We start from the raw sequence: 19,665 nt of genomic DNA on the forward strand, positions 1-19,665 counted from the left end.
GTGTTGTGGGGGTTTGCTGGAGAGACATAAACATCAGCAGCCAGCACTAATGATAATCTTATTTTAATTTATGGCTCTGCGATGGCTGCCTGACCTCACGGCTAAGTGCTCGCGACCCCCTCTGCATCCTAAACGAGGCTTGCGAACACGAGCCGTTATCAGTATCAGGGGGTTGGGGTGGGACTGCATCTCTCATTGGTGCTGACTGGTGCCTGCATTAGCACAGCTAATCCTCATGCCTGGCCCTGTAGAGTCTTTCACTTTGTCCTTATCTCAGTATGGTCTCGGCCTTGTTTTTGTATCTCCCCTCTCTCTGCCTGTCTCTGTATCTCTCTCCCCGTCTCCGAGTCTCTCATGACTCTCTTTCTCTCAGTCTGTTGTATGTCTTTGCCCTTGCGAAACTCATTGAGCGACGTCCCATCTCAATCTTGGCCAATGATGAACTGAAGGTGCCAGTTCCACTCGAAAAGCGATTCTCTCATTGTGGTAGCAAAGTCATCTGCATGTACATATTCAGCCCTTCCCATCGGTGGCAGTCAGGCCATGGAGTGATGTGGCAGTGGATTGAATATTGAATCAATTTAAAATTTAATACAAAAAGGGAATGAGGAGAAAATGAAATACAGAGACAATGAATGCCAGTGCTGGACACAAAATACAAGACAGGTGCTTTTACAGGTGCCAGTTATTGAAGTGAGTGGTTTTTGTCACGCTAAAATAATAGAGCCAGACTTTTTTGCCTTCTCATTCCCTTTTAAGGTGCTGTTACCCTTTTGTTTGATATTTACTAATGCTGCAGTGTTTATCCAGCATCGTCAAGTTACTTAATGCCACAGAGTCAGAATGATCTTAAGCCCAAACAGCCCAAAAAAAAGCAAAAAAACTTGTTTGATTTGTGAGGAGACAAGGGCAACAAGATATGTCAAAACAAAGCGCTTAAAGGATAGCTTGCATTGCTTGACCTTTGACCTTCAGTTCCTGTTTCTGTCATCAGTCTCCCTCTAGGTATTTACATGGGGCCAGGCAGATGTTTACATGAATGTCAATGCAGCCATGTGGCTCAGCCATGGGAAGCCTTGGGCATTGTTAGTGTATCTGACAAAAGCCACAGACAGATGAGCTAAAATACAGTTAGCCTTTAGTTGTCCTATATTGATACGAGTTTTGCTGTCCATTTTTTTGCAAATGTGGTACATAAGTGTGTGTAATATATGGTTTTGTTTAGGATATGTTTCCTTAATAACCAAACTATCTTATTTAATAATATTAGTAAATAAAGAATAACAAAGATAGACTAGTGGTGTCTCATGAGTGTTTAACATTGATGGACCAGTGTATGAAGCTTTTGTTAACCTTGGCATGTTGTGATCTTTGGTATTGATTAACTTTCATTTTGTTTTTGTTTTTTCATTTTGTTTTTTGTTTTTGTATTTTCTTGTATTGATTTGAATTACACGGCATGCACAGGTATGGACTGTGGTGTGAATAGGTCCAGGGTTAATAGCAATTTCACAAGAGAGTAAATTCACCAAAAATTGCGTTGTTGCAGACTCATCAAAGCAAAAAAATAAATCAATAGTGAGTTAAGTGAATTAAAAAGCTGAGCCTGAGAATCTTCCTATGATCATACAGCCTCAGCCTAGAGTTTGCTCCTGAGGAGTTGCTGAGTCAAACAGTATTATACACTATTATACACCCCAAAATACATCTTTAGTTATTGAAGTTACAATTACAGTACTATGATCCCCAAAATACATGTACTTGAAATTGGGACAGAATAGAGAGACAGAGAAAGAGAGTGTGTGAGAGAGTGATAGAACAAACGATGTGTAGTGGTTGGATTTGTGGTTTTGAGTTTACAGAGGACGCCAAGCTACAGGTGACTTCCTCTTTAACTCAGTGGCGAACACAGAAATGAATAACCACAAACTCATCCAAGTTAGATAGACAAAGCCCTAAAATGTTCAACATACTCTAGCTCTTCTTTAAACCGATACAGATATAATATGAAACCTATACAGACATAATTGCTGAAATTGAATCGAATGTAGAGTGAAGACAAAAAAAAAAAACATGGAAACGTTGCATCAGAGATATTTCCTATGTAGGCTTTTTCTGTGGGTCTTCCACTAGCATCAGTGGAATGTCTAACTACAGTATGATATCACCTGAGAACACCACAGGGGCTTCTGATCAAGTATAAAAACTGAATTTTGAGATTGGTATGAGGCTTTCAGAAAGCACGGTGGATCTTGTCAATTCAGCCAGAGATTCTGTCGGCCCTGCAGAAGATCAGTGCTGGTAGAGGTTCTGATTCTTTAAACATTTCAAATTGGAATTGAATGTCTTCACTACATTTAGAGAGAAACTTTTTTTGCTACTGAGAATAGTAGCAGTTCTTGGTCATTTGGCTAAGTTACAGTAGATGTTGAATATGACTTTGATTAATCATTATAATGATTATGGCAATACCCCGTAAACACACACACACACACACACACACACACACACTCACAGACAATGTATATAACCTCTTTTCTATCATGAAACTGCTGCTATGATTGGGCTTAACATAAAATGGTGGTTTAAATGCATTTGCCTCCAGCCCGTTGCAGTTCATTTTTATTTATCCTGGCATTAAATCAATGTAACCTTAAACGAATTACATTGATTTTCATATCGCATGGAGTGAAATGTCAGCATGTCAGTGAATAATCTGATCAAAAAAACAGAAAGTCTCAAGGGCCCCGATGTCTCTGAGAGAAAGTCTTAATAAAACATGTACCCTTAAACAGTCTCTTCCTCTGCACTATGTTGGGTTGTTTCCTTAAGCCCTCTCTCCTTCTTCTGTATCTGACAGGCAGCGGGTGGGAGACATCAGCAGGTCTGCGCCATGCCGTGCTGAAAAGCCTTCAACAGACCCTCCCCATCCTCCCCTCATCAGCCACTCGAGATGAGCAGCTCCGCGGCCACCCCGCGGCCCCTCCAGGTGGCCACGCTGTCCACCTTCCTCCTCCTCCTCGTCCTCTGTCATCAACCCCTGGCCTTGGCGTCGCCCTCCCCTTTCCCCAAGGACCTGGCGCCCCTCAACGTGGTGGGCCCGGAGCGTGAGTAGAATACCACTACCTGCTACCAGATCGGCTCAGCTGGGGGGTTAAGAGATCAGGGCCGGGGTAGCGGGTCATGGGTAGGGGGTGATGAGATCACAGCGTAGGAGGTACTAGATGGTTAAGAGTGTGTGTGTGTGTGTGTGTGTGTGTGTGTGTGTGGGGTGTGTGGAGTTTGGCAGTATTATTGCTGGCGTTAGCGCTTTTTTTTTCTTGAGCTCCAGGAGGGATTAGGGACCCTTCATGCAAGAACGTGCGAGCAGAGGAGTGAGCTGTGGGCTAATCCACTTTCGGCATCTCACACTCACACCCTCCGCATGCCACGTCGCACACAATACACACAGTGAAACATACACACATACACACAAACACATAAACACATGTACACATACATACTCGCACTCCGTGGGACATATGCAAACTCATTTACAGCATATAGACATTTTAAAAAATGCACCAGCAAAAACAAATGCCATCCAGTATTGACATAAAACGTAAGCCCAGCTGATTTATAGGCCGCATTCCTAACTGCTTTGTGGACTACATCACTTGCGTTTCATTTAATCACACTGTGCATCACAGAAAACAAGTTCACAGTACACAGAGGCAGAGACCATCATAAGAGCCTTGAAAGCACTTATTGCTGGCTTCTCTCTTTGCTCTTAACTCTTCAGGCCCCTTGGTGTTTGAAATGCACCATCAAACTATGGTCTAGGGACCAATTCTTGAGTTCAGTTCATTTTGAGCAAGCCTCTGGACCTTCGTCTGATAAGAAAAATAAACATGACATTCACTTAAGTGTCTAGTCCAATCCGAGCACAACTCAGACACCTTGCTATCTATTTCCCCCTGCTAAACCTCTCCCTGTTGCCCTTCCGCACTGTATCATTTAATTAGCCAAACAGTGAATATGATGACGCTGCGTCTTTGCACGGCTCTAAATTGCTGCCGCTGTGGCAGCGGAGCGAAGCCTGTGGTGATTATTCGGTGTGTACTTTCCCTAAGTCGTTTAAGCAGGAGCGGAGAGGAGGCTGCATCCTTTTTTTAAAAAAAGAAAGAAATCTTTATCTCCTTAGCTTAGGGACAAATAAAGCAGGTTGCAGACGTAAGCACACACACACACACACACACACACACACACACACACACACATATATATATTGGCATTCAGTTTTGCTTAGTATTATGTTACATGCCCACACACACTCCTACATACACACAAACACACCTACATACATACACACATACACACACAGTTCAGTTTAAGTTTTGTTTTCACTCACTTACTTACTTATTTATTTTCTAATTGTTTACGGTTGACCACAGACATTTAGGCAAACTATCAGCCTCTGTTCACACAGATCATGAGATTATATTTCACTGATGTTTAAATAATTGAACATGAATTGAAACATATTATTAAATCATTTCACAACAAGTGTAATGCGAGTTGTGAGTTATTGCTCCTTTTAATTATCCTCAACAAATGGATTGTTTAATAATAAAGTTAATCATGTAACACGTTTTGGAGTAGACAACAAAAAAATAAAAATGAAAACAAGCATGAAAGAAGGGGAGAGAAACAAACAACCTTATGCCTATTGAAGTGTAGAAAAACATAAACCATCCTCAGGTGACAAGGGCTTTTGCGCTAACATGAAAAATGTGATTTCAACTGTGGGCACAGGATTTTGAGGCTTGCATCAGGGAGGCAACATCCCATAGCTATGCGAGAAAGGGGGAGACATTTATCTAGCTAGTTGAGAAACCGTACTTGAAACAGCAAACTTAAGTTTGAATTCCAAACTCTAATGAGTACCCAACCCAAGCACTGATACAAAGCAAAGTCATTTGTAACAATTCTGAACAGTATATGATAAATTATACTTTAATGTTTGAAGTTCCCACAGTTAAAACCCCTGTTAGTGCTCTGTGCACCTCTCCTCCCTCTCCATCTGGGTCTGCAGAAGTCAGGGTTGTTTTGAGACTCCTCGACAATCTGGCCTTCACATCTTTCTGCCGCTCAGCACAGCTTGTTGATGTGAAAGGAAAGGAATGTGTTTGGACTAACTTCTCCCAATCTCTCTATGCTTGTTGTTGTCAGACTCTCTCTTTATTTTGGATATGTATCTGATAAGGAGAGGGAGAGGGGGGGAGAGGGGGAGAGGGGGAGAGGAGAGAGAGAGAGAGAGAGAGAGAGTTTGCAAAAATATTGCCTGTCGAAAAAAAAGAAAGAAAATAAAAGCTGACAAGCCAACAGAAGACAGCGGGATTGTGGGATGCCCAGTCTGAAGTGCCATGTTTTGTTCCCTTGCAGAGTCCTACCTCTACCCAGGCTTCCAGGGGCTGACCTCGGATAACAATACAGTGCGACTGGGCCTGGACTTCCAGCGGATGCTGCGCATTAACCACATGCTCTACATCGCAGCCAGGTCAGCCAGTGGGCATGCAGTAGCCTTACCATGAGCATATGGGCAGTGATGCTGAGTGAATGGAGTTTTAAAACTCATCTCTGCTCGCCTAAAACTACAAATATATCTAGATGACTAGTCATTTACTCATAGCTGCAGGTCATGGGAAGGTGTCACTCAGACAATTACAGTGATTCATTGTGCTGGTTAAAAGAAGAAAAATGAACGACATCACCACTCACTTCGTTGAAGGTGACGCAAAGAGGGAAAAAGTCGGCCTAAAACTGAAACCTTCATGTCCTCCCCCCTTTTTCTCCTCCTCCAGAGACCATGTTTTTGCAGTGAACCTCACCACCACCACAGAGCAGATCGTCCCTCAGCAGGTGAGTCAGCAACACCTGGTCAAATCCCGCTCTTTTTCTCTCTCTCTCTCTCTCTCTCTCTCTCTCTCTCTCTCTCTCTCTCTCTCTGATAGCTCTAGCACACAAACCACATATTTTCAGTTGTTGTTTTGAGTCAGCCTCTGGATTTATAGAAAGCCCAAAGTAATGAAAAGAAAAGCTGATATATGCCTTGCAAATACACTGTGACTGATGATCAATCAGCTTACTTTGCATGGAATGTAGACTTGTAAGATTAGATGCAGTAGTATATCCATAGATGTAGATCATGTTATATTGGAATGTACATACAGTATATCTTCTGTATGTACATATCTCTATTATTGAACCGTGCCTATCTTGTCCTTGCATTGTTTTCTATGTAATACATTTGCCTTTGTGCATTCTTGCATCACTTGTCTACCTCGTGCAGCAGCTGACATGGAGGTCGAAGGATGTGAAGATGTGTGCGGTGCGCGGGAGAAACAGCGTGAGTCTACCCTATGACCTTCCGCCACCTTCAACGCCTCGATCGGACGTGCCACTGCTTGCCAACGTTATTTAAATATGGGCCTGTGTTTGCCTGTTTGTCCTTGCGCTCACGAGTTTCTCAGGCAGCCAATGAATTATGTATGTGAAACGGGCTATAGAGAAGGAACATATTCAATTCTTCTTTTCCCCCCAATGCTTCTGCCCTGTGTGGTACGGTGGTAACCATGTGGTACCAGAGCCTAGCATGAGAGTATGCAGTCAGAAATGGCACAATGGCTCTCTCAAGAAAAATTAGATTAGGTATGCAGGGGATCCGCACACAGAATGCCATTTGTGTGACTCTCTTCTCTCTTTTTTTCCCCCTCCAGGACGAGTGCTATAATTACATCAAAGTCTTGGTGCCCCGGAACGACGAGACTTTGTTTGCATGCGGCACCAATGCCTTCAACCCCGGCTGTCGCAATTACAAGGTAGCTACATGGTGTGCGTGTATGTGTGTGTGTGTGTGTGTGTGTATCTGTGTCTGTGTGCATGGATAGTGCTATAGGCTACAGTCTGTAGTGTCACAGTGCTATGGATGTGTGATAAAATGAAATGTCCTTTCCAACTCCTCCTCCTCCTCCCTCGCACGCGTTCACCTTAAGAAAGGAGGTTGAAAGGGAGAATAAAAAGGCCCGAGCTGGCATTGAGGGATGGAGAATGTCATCCCATCCCTGCCTCCCTGCTGGAGAAACGGGGGGTGATTAGAGCCACTCCACAGCAGTGGGAGAGCCGCGCTGCCTGACCAGATGTTGTTTTCACTGCAGCTAGCTGGTGTATTCACGTGTGTGTGTGTGTGTTTGTGGCCATGTGTGTGTGTGTGTTTGTGGCCATGTGTGTGTTTGTGGCGGTGTGCATGTGTGTGTGTTTGTGGCTGTGTGTGTATGTGTGTGTTTGTTTGTGGCTGTGTGCATCTATCAAGGTGTTTTCTGTGCTTGTGTGGGTGTGTGTGGCCATGTGTGTGCGCCTGTCAAGGTGTGTTTCTGGGCCTGTGTGTGTGCTCATTTATATACAGTCACATCTGTGTCTAGGAGTGGGTGTGGGTGTGTTGCTATTTGTCAGTGTCTAGGTGTGTGTATGTATGTGTGAGTGTGTGTGTATACTGTATGTGTGCATATGTATTCTGTGTCTAGATGCATGTATTTGTGTGTGTGTGTGTGTGTGTGTGTGTGTGTGTGTGTGTGTGTGTGTGTGTGTGTGTGTGTGTGTGTGTGTGTGTGTGTGTGTGTGTGTGTGTATACTACAGGAAGCGCATGGCTGCATGACAAAAAAAGCAGAGTCAAAGCGCCTCTTTAGTCACACGCAGATCCCGTCCCTGGGGATGAAGGTGCGGTGGCAGGTGATTTATAGGCGTCCAGGCAGGGGATCAAGCGCGCCCGTGTCTGCAATATCAAATGGACTCTGCTGCAAACGATCTTAACGGGTCTGCGCGCTGCACTCATATGCGGCATACTCAAGCATTCAGAGCTTTTCACAGGCTCCAGTTGCAATGCCCTTTAAAGGTTTCAGATAGTGAACTGCTGATAAAAGCACTGGGAGCTAGAGAGTATTTGTTCAGGAATAAATGTGTGGTAAAGCATAGAGACATTTCACATGTTGGCCTTATAAAAGATTTAGTGTTTCCATTCAAGGTGTTCATTTAATTGAAGTGGCATGGAGACTCATTTTACAACCACAGTTCCTGAAAATCCTCAAAGCTTTTTTGCATTTGTCGAGCCATTTTGCATTTTACTAGTGAATTATACAAACAGCCTATCAATAGTCCTTACCTCCATTTTTGACAGCAGTTTGAAAAGGATATTGGATTGGATTGAACAAATATGACCTTTATTCTTAATAATGTAAGGGTATCATCAAGTTAAGTTAGGGTTGGGGGGGTTCAAAGTGGTTGTCATGGCTACTAATGATCAAAGAGATCATTTGTTAACCGACCAGCAGCTTTTCAAATAATTACATTTTCAGTTAAATGAAATGTTATTTGATTATATAGTGCCAATAACAATTTCTACTGTCTAAGGCACTTCACAAACTCGTATAGTAACTGCCCAGTCAAAAAAAGGGCAGTTTTGCTTTTTTTCTGGTGTGATGTTATGCATATATTCAAATATGTTGTGTCAGTATGGAGGTCTGAGTGGTCTGAAATGATGTGTGGACAAGTCTGTCGCAGCTGAAGATTTTTGTGTGTTGTTTGCGTGTGAGCTGTTGTACCAGTCTCTCTGTGTAACGTTTATCTCTCCCTGCAGATGGACACTCTGGAGCAGGTGGGAGAGGAGCTGGTGGGTCAGGCCCGCTGCCCGTTCGAGTCCCACCAGTCCAACGTGGGCATTTTTGCAGGTGGGCTTTTTTGCAGCCCCGTTGGCCAGGGCTCTTTAGCCAAGGGGTGTTATAACAATCAAACTCAAACCCAACTCTGCCTGTCCCGATAAAGCAGATGCTGTTCACATTTTGTTTTTTTGTCAGTGGAAAATCTATCCTTGTTTATCATGTGCTGCAAATATTTCGGTCATTTTTGTTTGTTTGTTTGTTTGTTTTGGGCGGCTTGCTTGTTTGTTTTCCTGTGTGTGACTGTGGGCGGCGTTAATCCATCATGTTTCTCTAACCAACCTGCTGTTCCTCGTCACACGCTCAGGGGGGAACTTCTACTCAGCCACCATGACTGACTTTCTGGCCAGCGACGCGGTCATCTACCGCAGTCTTGGAGGAGAGGGCAGTCCGGTCCTCCGAACGGTCAAGTACGATTCCAAGTGGCTCCGAGGTGGGTAGTCCTCAACAGTCCTTTCAATCATGAACAGATAAATATATTTCAATACGAACTCATGCAATTCAATTCAGTACAGTTTCATTCAGTCTAATTTAATGCACTGCAGCATAATTGTGTTTGTTCTGGCATTTTAATTGAATTGGTATTGTCACAACGATTGAATTGAAAAATTGAACATTACTGTGACCCCAGTGCACCTGATGCCCCTGCTGTGCTCATTGCACAACACATGATCTCACTAACATTGAAACAGTAAACTAGTGAAACTCAAGGTACTTATTCTGACCTGTGTTTCTTTTGCTGTCCCCCAGAACCTCGCTTCCTCCATGCCATTGAGTATGGCAACTATGTTTACTTCTTCTTCAGCGAGATCGCAGTGGAGTACACCTCCCTTGGCAAGGTGAGCACGAGAGGGGAAAAAAAATGAATAAAGATATGACATATGACAAAGACATTGCCTTTCACAGATCTGTGGCATGTGAAAAAAAAGAATAAAAAAAACTATTGCCCTTTCAAAAAAGCCAAACAGTACGCAAACTACATGAAAAAAACAACAACAGCGGCAGACACTCTGCACATAATGTCCATCCTTGAAGAACGCACCTCATCTCGAATAGTGCACCTCATCAATGCTATCTGCACAGCTGCTGCTTCCTAAACAAAGCAGAAGGCCACTTCAGAAGGGGGTTTATCGGAAGTTCGTTCTGCCAGACGGAGCAGGCTGTTAAATGAGCCTGACGTGCGGAGGCAGCTCGCCGACCAGAGGAACAGGATTAATGATGGAGGCTCAGGCCTCCGCCGCCACATTCACGCCGGCACAACACACGTCAGAACAACAACATCACCTGTCCGTGCCGAGACGTATCGATAGTTAATCATTGAGAAGGCTGTTTGTCGGGACGGACACACTGTACTCGGTTGGCGTTATTTTTATTTTTTTTGGGGGGGGGGGGGGGTAGCTTCCGTCTGACCTTGGCACTGGCAGCTCTGTGTCTGTCTGCCGCACTGAGTCATGAGAACAGATCTGAACTGTCACTGTCACTCCCCTCTCTTCACCTTTCATTTGTCTACCCACTCACTCCATGGTTGTCTCCTTGTCTTCACTCTTGTTGTCTCCTTTTAACTCTTGTCCTCTCAGTCTGTCTCTTCCTCTCTCTCTTGCCCCTCTCTGTCTCCCTCTTGGTCCACACGCACACACATGCACACACACACACACACATACACGTGTGCACACACACATATGCACGGACGCACGCAAGCACATGCATGCACACACACGCACGCACTTACACACGCACGCGCACACACACACACACACACACACACACACACACACACACACACATACACGTGTGCACACACACATATGCACGTACGCACGCAAGCGCACACACACACACACACAGAATATGTGTTTGTGCCTCCATCTCTCTCTCTCTCTCTCTCTCTCATACACACACACATACACACAATATGTGTTTGTGCCTCCCTATTAGCTTACTTTCTTTCCATGTTCTCATTCATCTGTTTATCCCTCTCTCTCTCCGTCTCTCTGTCTCTATCCTCTGTGGTATGTATTCAGGTGGTGTTCTCGCGGGTGGCACGCGTGTGTAAGAACGACGGCGGTGGCTCACCACGGGTGCTAGACCGCTACTGGACGTCCTTCCTGAAGGCGCGGCTCAACTGCTCGCTGCCCGGGGACTCCTTCTTCTACTTCGACGTCATGCAGTCACTGAGCAACGTGCTGCAGATCAACCAGCGGCCAGCCGTCATCGGCGTCTTCACCACACAGATGAACAGGTGAGTGAACCACACACACACACACACACACACACAAAAATAACACTCATATGTACACACACACATAGACATTAACTGACAGTCAGTTTTACGCTCTGTTGGAAATGAAGATAGTATTCTATTCTGTCACACATTGTAGTTCATGGAGGATGCTGGCTATATGCGATGCACAGTGCATGAATATGAAGCCTACAGACACAGAGAGCCGTGTAGATCAGCCATCTGACAAGTTCATTATCCCTTGCAGTATACCCGGCTCAGCTGTTTGTGCATTCTACATGGACGACATCGAGAGGACCTTTAATGGGAAGTTCAAGGAGCAGAAGACCAGCGAGTCAGCCTGGACACCAGTGGCCGAGGAACAGGTGCCCAAACCCAGGTACGAGGCCCCTGCCAAAATCAGTGCCCAGGGGGGAAATAAAGCACTGAAAAGTGTAGCACATAATGTTCTTTTCCAAGAGAAAAGCTTGTTCTCTCCTGTCATAAAGTACTCGAGAAGCCATGTAGACAATATTTTTTAAAATTGAACATCTTAAGGGCTTTTGTTCTCATCTCTTTGTCAGATATTATTTAAAATTTCAGCTACCTCAGTGATGTGTGAGGCTAAACCGCTAATGAGGAAGTGTTTGCATAGCACCTCTCTCTCTCTCTCTTAGAGCACATTATATGACAAAAGAGAAGCTTAATAGCCTGAGTTGTCGGTTTAATGCTCATCATTTCAGTCATGCTGTTATGAGGTGTCACTTGAGTTCACTGTTAATTCGCTAACATCGAGGAATGAGACTTCAGTCCCCTTGAGAGGAACTTGGGAATTACATACTCTGGTTTAAATTAGCCTAAGGGTACATTCGGGAGTGTCAAACGTTTATTCCTTTATACACCTACACCCTACACCCACCTACATCGAGTACATTATTCAGTGCTATGTTAATCGCTTGGGTGATCACATAAAAGCAGAGCAAGGGCACTTCAGCAACTATATGTAAATATATTTTTGCTTTTGTGTAAGGAGGACACAAGACTGTCGGTTCAAACAAGACCCAAGTGACACAGGGAGAATTAGCTTGATTACCAGGGAGCATCGCTTGTTGTCAAAATATATACCCTCCTTGTTTGTAAGTGTCTGCAAAGTAATTGAATGTGAATGCCCTGTCCAGCAGGCTGCAGGCTAAAAACAATAGTGGTCAGATCCTGTCCTGGTGTCCGCAGAGCTTTAAATGCGTCGAGACGGAGCTGAACCGCGGCCTCCCGAGGCTAATTGAGCTGTCATTATTTAGGCCGTCAACATTAAATTACAGTGATTAATCTTGTACGCTCCATTCTTTGACCATTGGTAATTGCTGATTGAGAGATTGTAATTGAGAACAGCATGCAGACAGCTTCTGTGTCATCCTTATCGAGATTCATTTGTGAAGAGCGCACACAGAGAATTTTAAACATCAGACAATGCAATTCTGGCACTGCTTTTGTTTTGCCGTTTTTCTCTTTAACAGATTAGATTGTATAGATTTATGTCTCTTTCCAAAATGAATATTACTTGACTTATGATGAACATAACTTCATTAGGCTCTAGATATGTGCTGCCAGTACAACAAATAGATGTACTATTGAACACTTTTTTTGGAATAATAAAGTGATTAAAGATCACTTAACCCTAAGCTATTTTATTGTCATATAAAGTAATTCACTCATAGGTTGATATGTTGCTTTTCCTTAATCTGAATGTGTCCAACTTGCCACGTATATATGATAGGACTAATATTATTCCTGGAGAGTATTCAAGGCAACTAATATGTTTGTTCCACGTGGTGCCGTTGCATTTTTCATTTTGCCTCTGACATCATGCGATGACCTCATTTCCTGCTTGTCCGCCCAGGCCTGGCTCATGTGCGGGAGACGGCCCTGCGGCCGCCTACACCTCGTCCACCAGCTTCCCCGACGACATGCTGACCTTCATCAAGTCTTACCCGCTGATGGACGAGGCCGTGCCCTCGGTGGGTGAGCGGCCACTCTTCGTCCGCTCCGCCAGCAGGTAGCCGTGACCTCTCTCTCACTCTCTCACCACACACACACACTAACACACACACACACACACACACACAGATCTCTCTCTCTCTCTCTCTCTGTTATGCACATACAGACATACACACCTGCTACCTGTCCCCTGCACAGTAACTCCTACCAGTCCACTCTTTTATCTCTCGCCACCACCCCTACACATACCCACACACACACACACACACACACACACACACACACACACACAGATCTCTCTCTCTCTCTCTCTCTCTCTCTCTCTCTCTCTCTCTCTCTCTCTCTCTCTCTGTGTCATGCACATACACACCTACACACCTGCTACCTGTCCCCTGCCTAGTAACTCCTACCAGTCCACTTCTCTTTTATCTCTCGCCAATGCCCCTACACACACACACACACACACACACACACACACATATCTCGTCACCAGGCCTACCTCTGCTCCTGTTGCTCCTGTCCTAGGGAGGTCAGGTGAGCATAGTATTCTCTGTGGAGTAACTATAGTAGGGCTCAGCTGTTGTCTGATGTCATGGTAGAGAGAGCGGTTTTCCTGGCACTGCAGTACTCCTGGCATTGCACCCTTTTAGACTGCATCCTCACTTAAGCCTCTCTTAGATCTTTGAAAAGAGTCTCCTTATTATGGACGCCCGGCGCGGCGGCGGTCATATAGGTTTAGTCAGATTTTTTTTTGATTTTTTCTTTTTAGCATGCCCAAATTTCCGTCAATGATTACGGGACACTGAAGACCGGGTACACAAAACTTGGTGGGCATGTACCCCCACATGGATAGCATGGAACCGTCATTCTTAGTTTTGATCTGTAGCCCCAGCTGGACTGGACCCCCGAAGGAGGAGGGGGCAGACACAGTTCTCTGTGAATATCTTGAGAACTGTAGGGCCTAGGATGACCAATTTTTCAGTATGTTTGCCTCCAGGGTCATGTTAACCCATTCCATGTGCACACATGTGCATAAACAGATACACCGCGCACACACATACATTTACAGTAATCATCACGTTATGACACATACTCACACAGTAGACATATGTGCGCATGCATGCACATGCACAAACACACATACGCAGGCAAACACACAAGCACACACATACACACACACACACACACCCACACACACATAAACATAAATTTGTACACGCACACATGCACACAATTCAAAATTTTTCCGTCATCTACTCCCTGAATTTTTGGTCATTGATACCGGGGACACCCGAATCACGGGGTACATGAAATTTGGTGGGTATGTAGCCCCACTAGACTTCACGGAAAAAATTTCAATTAGTCCCGGGGAAGAAAGCCAAAATAAATTTCATCATCTTTATCATGGCTGCATTTTTCAGTATTGGCGATAAGTAGTCGTTTGTCCACTAGATGGCGCACATCGTTGCAGTGAGGCGTAATTTTGTTGGAAGTTAAAAGTGGGTTGGAAAAAACAATGGGCGCTTCCTACAAGGACTGTAATTTTCCGCAGCAGAACATCTAATAAGGATAGGACGATGTTCACATGAAGTGTAATTCCCATTTCTTCTTGCAATGAAATAAATCTGAGGGATGTTTATCGGACATGCTTGGTTTTACTAAGGGTACATTAATCTTGTAATATAAATAAGGACCTAGGTAATGTTACCGTTAAGCGTTGGTTGGTGATGGAGGCATTTGATTGATTGCATTTGTAGAAAACTATAAATCTTGGTTATATAAAGCAAATTGATAGCAGCACTGTTTGTATCTTTCGACTGTCATTTATTGCGTGCTACAAAATCATTCTGTGCAATGGAAGATTTACCAAAGTTACACCGGTCTGATACAGTTTTGCCTATACATGCGTGAGACTGAGGCGCCTGTTTATTTTGTTTTTAAGTCGTGCAGGGTGTGAGAGGGGAATCGATGTGCTTTGATTACAGCTTGGTAGTTGTAGTCTGTGAAATTAAAAAGCGATGTGTGTAAAGTATCAAACAATGACACCTTCATTTCATTATGGCTGTTTTAGCAACACACCTTAAGCTACTGTGTAGTGGGTCCCATTTAGAAGTGGCTACTTCATTGGCGCTCCTTGACTCATGGAGCTGCATGAATGTTATTACAACTTTTCGCCACGATATGACAGTTTAAGTCCTTGAAACTGTGTAAAGTAAACCATTGGTTTCCAAAGGAGATTTTATTTATTAATAGCCAGCATAGCCTATTGACAATTTATGTTGTAAATAGGCCTACCTTATAATCCTACTTGTAGCTTAGGGAAGCTAACAGCTTTCTATTAGGATCTAGTTTGTTAGTTACCGTTTTGTCATAACTCCCTGATGCATTTTGCATTTAGAATAGCCAGAGCGTGTATATCTCAATCGGAAAAATTAAACAATATCAGTTGCCTATGGACTAGGCTGGGTGAACCCAGCCTGATCTGCTCCGCTATTTATTTTGATTTCTTAAATTTTGATTGCTTGGTCTGATGAAAGCCAGACTAGCCATGGACCTCAGTTACACAATGCAAGGGAACATGAATCAGCCTATATTTACCCCGAACAATAGCGGACAAAAGCTCTTCAACTTTGGCCCGTTAAAATGTGTATGAACAGTCCTAGCGGCGCATTTCATCAAGGCCCATTTGGACATGTCAGTTATTTGCACCACTGGTTAGATGTAAAACAGCATTTCGTTTCAGACTAGGCTACTGTTACTTAATTTGTGCATTAACAATAACGTTTCAGACTACTGTTACTTAATTTGTGCATTGACAATAAAGTATTACATGAACTAAAGATGACTAAAATCTTATGTAGAAGAAAAACATTAACAAAAAATCCATCCATCCAAAATGACCTTTGTTTTTTGATAGCTGTTGGCGGCATGGAACTGACAGAGATGTTTTTTGTTTATAAATACATAAAAATAAATAAATAAATAAATAACATTATGCTGATACCTTTTTGCTTTTCCCAAATACAATGTAGCCTACAGGTGTAAGTGACCTTTCATCAATCCAGTTGCAATGGATGAACTGTGATGAACTGCCCTACTTGTGATTGTTTAGAGATTTTAAAGGTTTTATAACAATGCTACATCTTCTTTGGCTATTCTACAATCTATTCACCTTTTCAGCACCAGTAGGCTACTTTCTGTGCAGCCACACACACACACTCAGGCATGCCAAACAAGCATACAAAAAAAGTTTCAAAAAGTGGGGGATGGGTAAAATATGGAGACAAATTGAAGTGTGATTTATTTTTGCCCGAACAGATGTACAGGACTGAGCGGCGGTCATATTTTGTACCGCTATGCGGTACATCTAGGTTAATAATAGCTATGTTTGCATTAGCTATGTTTGTTGTCATTATTTGTAGAGCAATATTTAATATTTAATATTGCAGGGATCCCACGGGTCATGGGATTTCTGGAATTACATGGACATTTGATGGTCTATTCCAGACATGGAAAGTCATGGGATTTTATCATTTGTGGGGCAAAGTCATGGAATATCAGGGGATTTTGTTGTAGCAGTTTAAAATTGACTTGCCAAAATACATGAATGCAAATATATGTCCACGCAGAATTGATGCATATCTGGTAATTAGCTTTTTAGATTCTTGAATGCTACGTGGCTACTCTGAAATCTTTGTTCAGTATATTCTACGATTCATTCTATAGTAGGTCATGTAAATTCAGTTTTTTTTTTTTTTTCAGGGAAAATTCATGGAATTTTACATCTGACTTAGAGTGGGAATATATAATATTATGTATATTTCATGCATACGGTATGCATAATGATTGTGTTATAGATATATTGTATATGTGTCTTTTAGCACTATGAATATAGTTTTTACAATCTGAGAATGTCTTCATCTTTGCAGGTACAAGTTGACCCAGATGGCGGTGGACACATCTGCTGGGCCTTATAAGAACCGCACCGTGCTGTTCCTCGCCTCCGAGGACGGACACGTTCTCAAGGTCTTAGCGAGCACCGACCCCAATGCCACCTCTGGCTCCACACTCCTGGAGGACATTGATGTGTATAACCCCTCCAAGTGAGTTTTCACACCTGAGCTTGTGGCTTGAGGTTGCGCCAGGGTAAAGTCGTAGCACAGCTGTACTGTCCACCACACAGTTCTCAGTCCCCACGGGGCTCCAAGTTCGAATCTGGCCAAGTTCGACGTCATTTTCCGAACCCATTTCTCTCTTCAACTCATTTCCTGTCAACTTTTCACTGCTCTGTCAAATAAAGGCTAAAAGGTCACAACATATAGCCTAAAAAAAGGAATAACTAGCCTGTAGAGGAAGGAATCTCAGTCTGTCCGTCTGTGACGCAGTGCTTGCCTGTTTCGTGAAGTATTTACGCTCTTTGTGAATCCTGTCTGTCCAGATGTGATGTCCAAGGGGACGACAGGAGGGTCCTGGGGCTTGAGCTGGATAAGGAGCACCACGCCCTGTTCGTGGCCTTCTCCACCTGTGTCATCCGAGTACCCCTCAGCCGCTGCAGGAACTACGGCACCTGCAAGAGGTATGGAACTCCATGAAAAAAGTCCATGAAATGACTGCTCCTGTTTGTGCACTTTTAAATAAATGAAGGTTCCATGGGTAAACAAACCCCTGAAGAGCCCAAAATCTGTATTTATATTTATGTATATTTTTATTTGTCATTATGATATTTGGCTTTATAAACATAATCATAACAATGTTCTGTTTCTCTGTGTAAGAACTTTGACAATCAAGATGGCAAACACTTTGTCATTTAGAACACTACTTTGTCATCTATTAAGAAACAGTGGTTTATGTGGCTCAGTCAGATTTCATTTGAATATTACTTTGTGACTATTATATTCTGTCACTCACTACAGCTTCCAGTAAAACTGCTTTTTTAAAATCTCTCAAAACAAGAGTGGGTAGGGAAAGTTTATTTATGATGTGCTCGTTGTGAACTTTCTTAAAAGCCACATAGAGCTTCCAAGAACCTTCCTGCTGGAAAAGGCAAGATGTGTGGGTGGGGGCAAGTGTGTTTGTCTGTGTGCATGTATATATATATGTGTGTGTGTGTGTGTGTGTGTGTGTGTGTGATTCTTGAGGGGGGTGTAGGAGGTTGGCAGTCGAGAAGAAATAGCTTTAAATGACATCTGAAGATGTAGACAGGAAGTCACTCGACAGACAGCAGCGTGACAGGCTCTCTTGCCGAGAGGTCTCTGTTGTCTGTGTCCCAGACGAGCTGTCAAGGTAAGCTGGAGGAAAGAGTGGTAGGCGGAGGAGAAAGACAAGGGACTAGCTCGCTAGCTCGCTCTTTTTTCTTCGTTTCCCGTGTCGTGCGCCAAGAAATACATGTGCCCATACGTTATTGTCGTTATACCCTCGGCTGCCTATTGTGAAGAGATATGGAGCCGTATAAAATGGATTCTCAGGTCCCAGGGGTGCGTTTACAGGAGCTGGGTGGAAACACTCAGACGAGGTCCCCAAAGCATACATCATGTTTTATCTCACGCATGCAAGCAGGAACACACACACACACACACACACACACTCCAGCAGCGCACACACACACACACACATGTACATCCCCAAAGACACACTCACACACACACACACGTGCATATCCCCAGACACACACACACACACACGCACACACACTTGGCCAGGTGGTCAGACTCCTGGCTCACCACACACCCAACAAACTGAGCTGACTGAGCATTTGAATAGACCACAGTGGCGGGCTACCAACCTCCCAAGCACGGCCCCTCTCTCCAGATGTCCCCTCACCTTTCTCTCTCTCTCTCTCTCTCTCTCTCTCTCTCTCTCTGTCTTCCTCGCTGTCTATCCTGTTTTCTCAGGAGCTGTCTGGCCTCCCAGGACCCCTACTGCGTTTGGCTGAAGACGGGGAGCTGTGCCAGTGTGACGCCTGGCTTTAAGTAAGTGTGACCTCACTTCCTGTCACAGTGAACAGGCACGTCAAACTGCCTGCACTGTTTACCACTGTTTACCCTGGAGACATTTGAGGTTGCCTCACAGAATAGATGCTGATTAGTGTCTGAGCAGCTGTCTGTTTTGGTGAAGCCTTCCCTGGGGTTCTCCAATGTGTTTATAGAAGCAATCTAGGTAAATCCAGGTTTCATTTTTCATTTTGGTTCACCTATCTGATGCATTGTCATTGGTTTGTCATATTCATTTTCATTAGGATTTTATTCACTTGTCATTTTATTTGAAAACAATTGAAAGGGGTGAGTGGTGTGGGGGGGTAATTTTATGATAGCTTTAATCCTGACAAATCCTGTATGATGAGTCTAGGATTACAGAACGATTTATTTGAATTCTGATGGAAACTCTTCTGTAAACACATTGATCTTAATCTGAAACAGGCCTGTTTAGACTTTCAATAGCACATCAGTTTTCAGAATGAATGAATTTGAGTTATTATCCTTATCTTATTTTTCAATAAAGAGAGGGGATCAGCTGTGGCTCTTAATACACAACCTTTACCTGAATAAGATAATTGAATATAATAATATAATAATAAAAAGGTAGCTGAAATAAAGTGCTACTTTAACAGATTTTGAATATAATGCACTGTAACAAACTAAGATAAACACACAATACACTGTGCATTATGTACCAAGCACTCTCAAGCACTCAGTAGTGTCTGA

The 19,665-nt window shown here is 43.5% G+C and overlaps 1 protein-coding gene across 1 annotated transcript in view; it reads left to right on the top strand.

Annotated features, from left to right (window-relative positions):
* The window catches only part of LOC125285683 (semaphorin-6D-like), a 90,999-nt gene that overhangs the window by 57,684 nt on the left and 13,650 nt on the right, over positions 1–19,665 (top strand). Inside the window, exons 4-17 of the mRNA XM_048230224.1 lie at positions 2,861–3,107; positions 5,425–5,539; positions 5,844–5,901; positions 6,332–6,388; positions 6,759–6,860; positions 8,673–8,763; positions 9,059–9,184; positions 9,502–9,590; positions 10,773–10,990; positions 11,238–11,369; positions 12,867–13,022; positions 16,894–17,067; positions 17,403–17,540; positions 18,856–18,933. Coding sequence (XP_048086181.1) covers positions 2,954–3,107; positions 5,425–5,539; positions 5,844–5,901; positions 6,332–6,388; positions 6,759–6,860; positions 8,673–8,763; positions 9,059–9,184; positions 9,502–9,590; positions 10,773–10,990; positions 11,238–11,369; positions 12,867–13,022; positions 16,894–17,067; positions 17,403–17,540; positions 18,856–18,933 — 1,688 coding nt within the window. The 5' untranslated portion in view covers positions 2,861–2,953. The remainder of the gene's footprint in view (positions 1–2,860; positions 3,108–5,424; positions 5,540–5,843; positions 5,902–6,331; positions 6,389–6,758; positions 6,861–8,672; positions 8,764–9,058; positions 9,185–9,501; positions 9,591–10,772; positions 10,991–11,237; positions 11,370–12,866; positions 13,023–16,893; positions 17,068–17,402; positions 17,541–18,855; positions 18,934–19,665) is intronic.

Source organism: Alosa alosa, chromosome 20 (genome assembly GCF_017589495.1).
Source record: "Alosa alosa isolate M-15738 ecotype Scorff River chromosome 20, AALO_Geno_1.1, whole genome shotgun sequence".
NCBI lineage: Eukaryota > Metazoa > Chordata > Actinopteri > Clupeiformes > Clupeidae > Alosa > Alosa alosa.